Here is a 1,534-nt window from a genome sequence, read left to right as displayed (position 1 = left end):
CTTGTGCTCCTTCCTGGGTGAAATCAGCTCTGGAGGTTAACCTTTTAAGCTCATTTTAAAGTCAACATTTACATTTGCTTCACAAAATTGTTGCACTCAAAGCAAATGCCTGCAGCTGAATTAGAGCCTTCAGGTGGGGGAAGCAAATAGTCTTGACTTTCTTCAGTATTCCTGATGGTCCTGATACTGTCCTGTAGTCTTTTGGATAATGTGAGTTATTGGTAGGAATATCAGTTACTTAACCTGTGGTAGTTCCAGTTAATAGTTTCACTGGGTATCATGGATTGAGGACTCCTGAGAGATTCACATGAGGTAGATGTAGATAAAACTGTGCTATATCAAAGTGTAGTGCTTTGGGAGAACGGAGTCTACAGCAATAAATAGGTGCCATTTTGATTCTCTGGTCTTCTCTAGTCAGAGTTCACCAGGATGTCCTTCATGTACCCTCTACACCATACTTTTTTTTTTTGTACATATGCCTAAGTTTTGCCCATTTTGGAATCCCACAAATTGCAGGGTACACAGTTTTGATGGGCCGCATACTTCTAGAATAACTTATTGTTAACTGACCAAAGTCAGTGCGATACAAATGCTGTGGCAAGTGTGACTTTGCAATGGTTAGTGCTTTGCTCCCTCAGAACATCCCGATTTCTCTGGCTCCTTGTGTAAAAGGCTTTTGCCTATTTTCAGGTAATTGATGAAACCCTTGATGTGAAGGAAATGATTTTCAATGCAGAGCGAGTTGGAGGACTGGTGGAGGAGCCGGTACGTATTGGGCCGCTCAAACTGGCTGATGAATTCTAAAATTAATTTCAGCATTAGTGCTCCTGTGTATCCATTTAATTCTGAGCCTTCTCCAGAGTGTGGCAAATTGCAAACCTGTGCTGAAGTCTTGCAGAGCATGGTACTATACTGAATTCCTCCACAGAACCACAGTTCCAAGTTGTTACCAGTATTATGTAGGGATACAAACTTTTTATTTTAGAAGGCTCTTGTGGGAGAGCATCTTCTAGCAGTTGTAAATGAAGAAACAATCTGTGTGTGTTTTTCCAAGACAGGGAGACGTTAAATATTCAGGCTGCCATGTGGAATCAATCAGTCATGCATCCACATCACAGATGGCTGAAGACCTTAGTGGTGGCCGCCTCCTGGGGTTATATTTCCTGCTTTAATTTCCAAGTCTCTCCCTCCTGCTCACCCCTCCTCTCTCCCTGCAGGATGATGACGGTTCCCTTGGTTCCTTCCGTGATGACTTCAGTTTCAGCAGCAGTGCCCTCATTGGTCTGTTGGTGATTGCAGTTGCCATAGCCACTGTCATTGTCATCAGCTTGGTGATGCTGAGGAAGAGGCAGTATGGGACAATCAGCCATGGGATTGTGGAGGTGAGAGCTCCTGGAACATAACCTAGCATGATGGTATCAACTTGCATTTGCTTGCCTTCTTTAAAAACACATGCACACTGCACCAGTGGCTGCTGCAGAGCTATCGGTTGCATTCCTTTCAGCTAGAGGAGACTGAACCCTGTGGATGCTGA

The 1,534-nt window shown here is 43.9% G+C and overlaps 1 protein-coding gene across 6 annotated transcripts in view; it reads left to right on the top strand.

Annotated features, from left to right (window-relative positions):
- APLP2 (amyloid beta precursor like protein 2) overlaps positions 1-1,534 on the top strand; it is a 101,138-nt gene that overhangs the window by 92,304 nt on the left and 7,300 nt on the right. For 5 of the 6 annotated variants that reach the window (XM_019509305.1, XM_019509297.1, XM_019509274.1 and 2 more), the window contains 2 exons: positions 691-765; positions 1,218-1,382. In XM_019509305.1, the coding sequence (XP_019364850.1) occupies positions 691-765; positions 1,218-1,382 (240 nt within the window). The remainder of the gene's footprint in view (positions 1-690; positions 766-1,217; positions 1,383-1,534) is intronic. The other variant, XM_019509282.1, reaches the window with a different exon arrangement.

This window comes from Gavialis gangeticus, unplaced genomic scaffold, assembly GCF_001723915.1.
Source record: "Gavialis gangeticus isolate Ggan-Ray unplaced genomic scaffold, GavGan_comp1, whole genome shotgun sequence".
Classification (NCBI taxonomy): Eukaryota; Metazoa; Chordata; order Crocodylia; family Gavialidae; genus Gavialis; species Gavialis gangeticus.
Note: the sequence above shows the minus strand (reverse complement) of the source record. Positions and strands in the feature narration are given on the sequence as shown.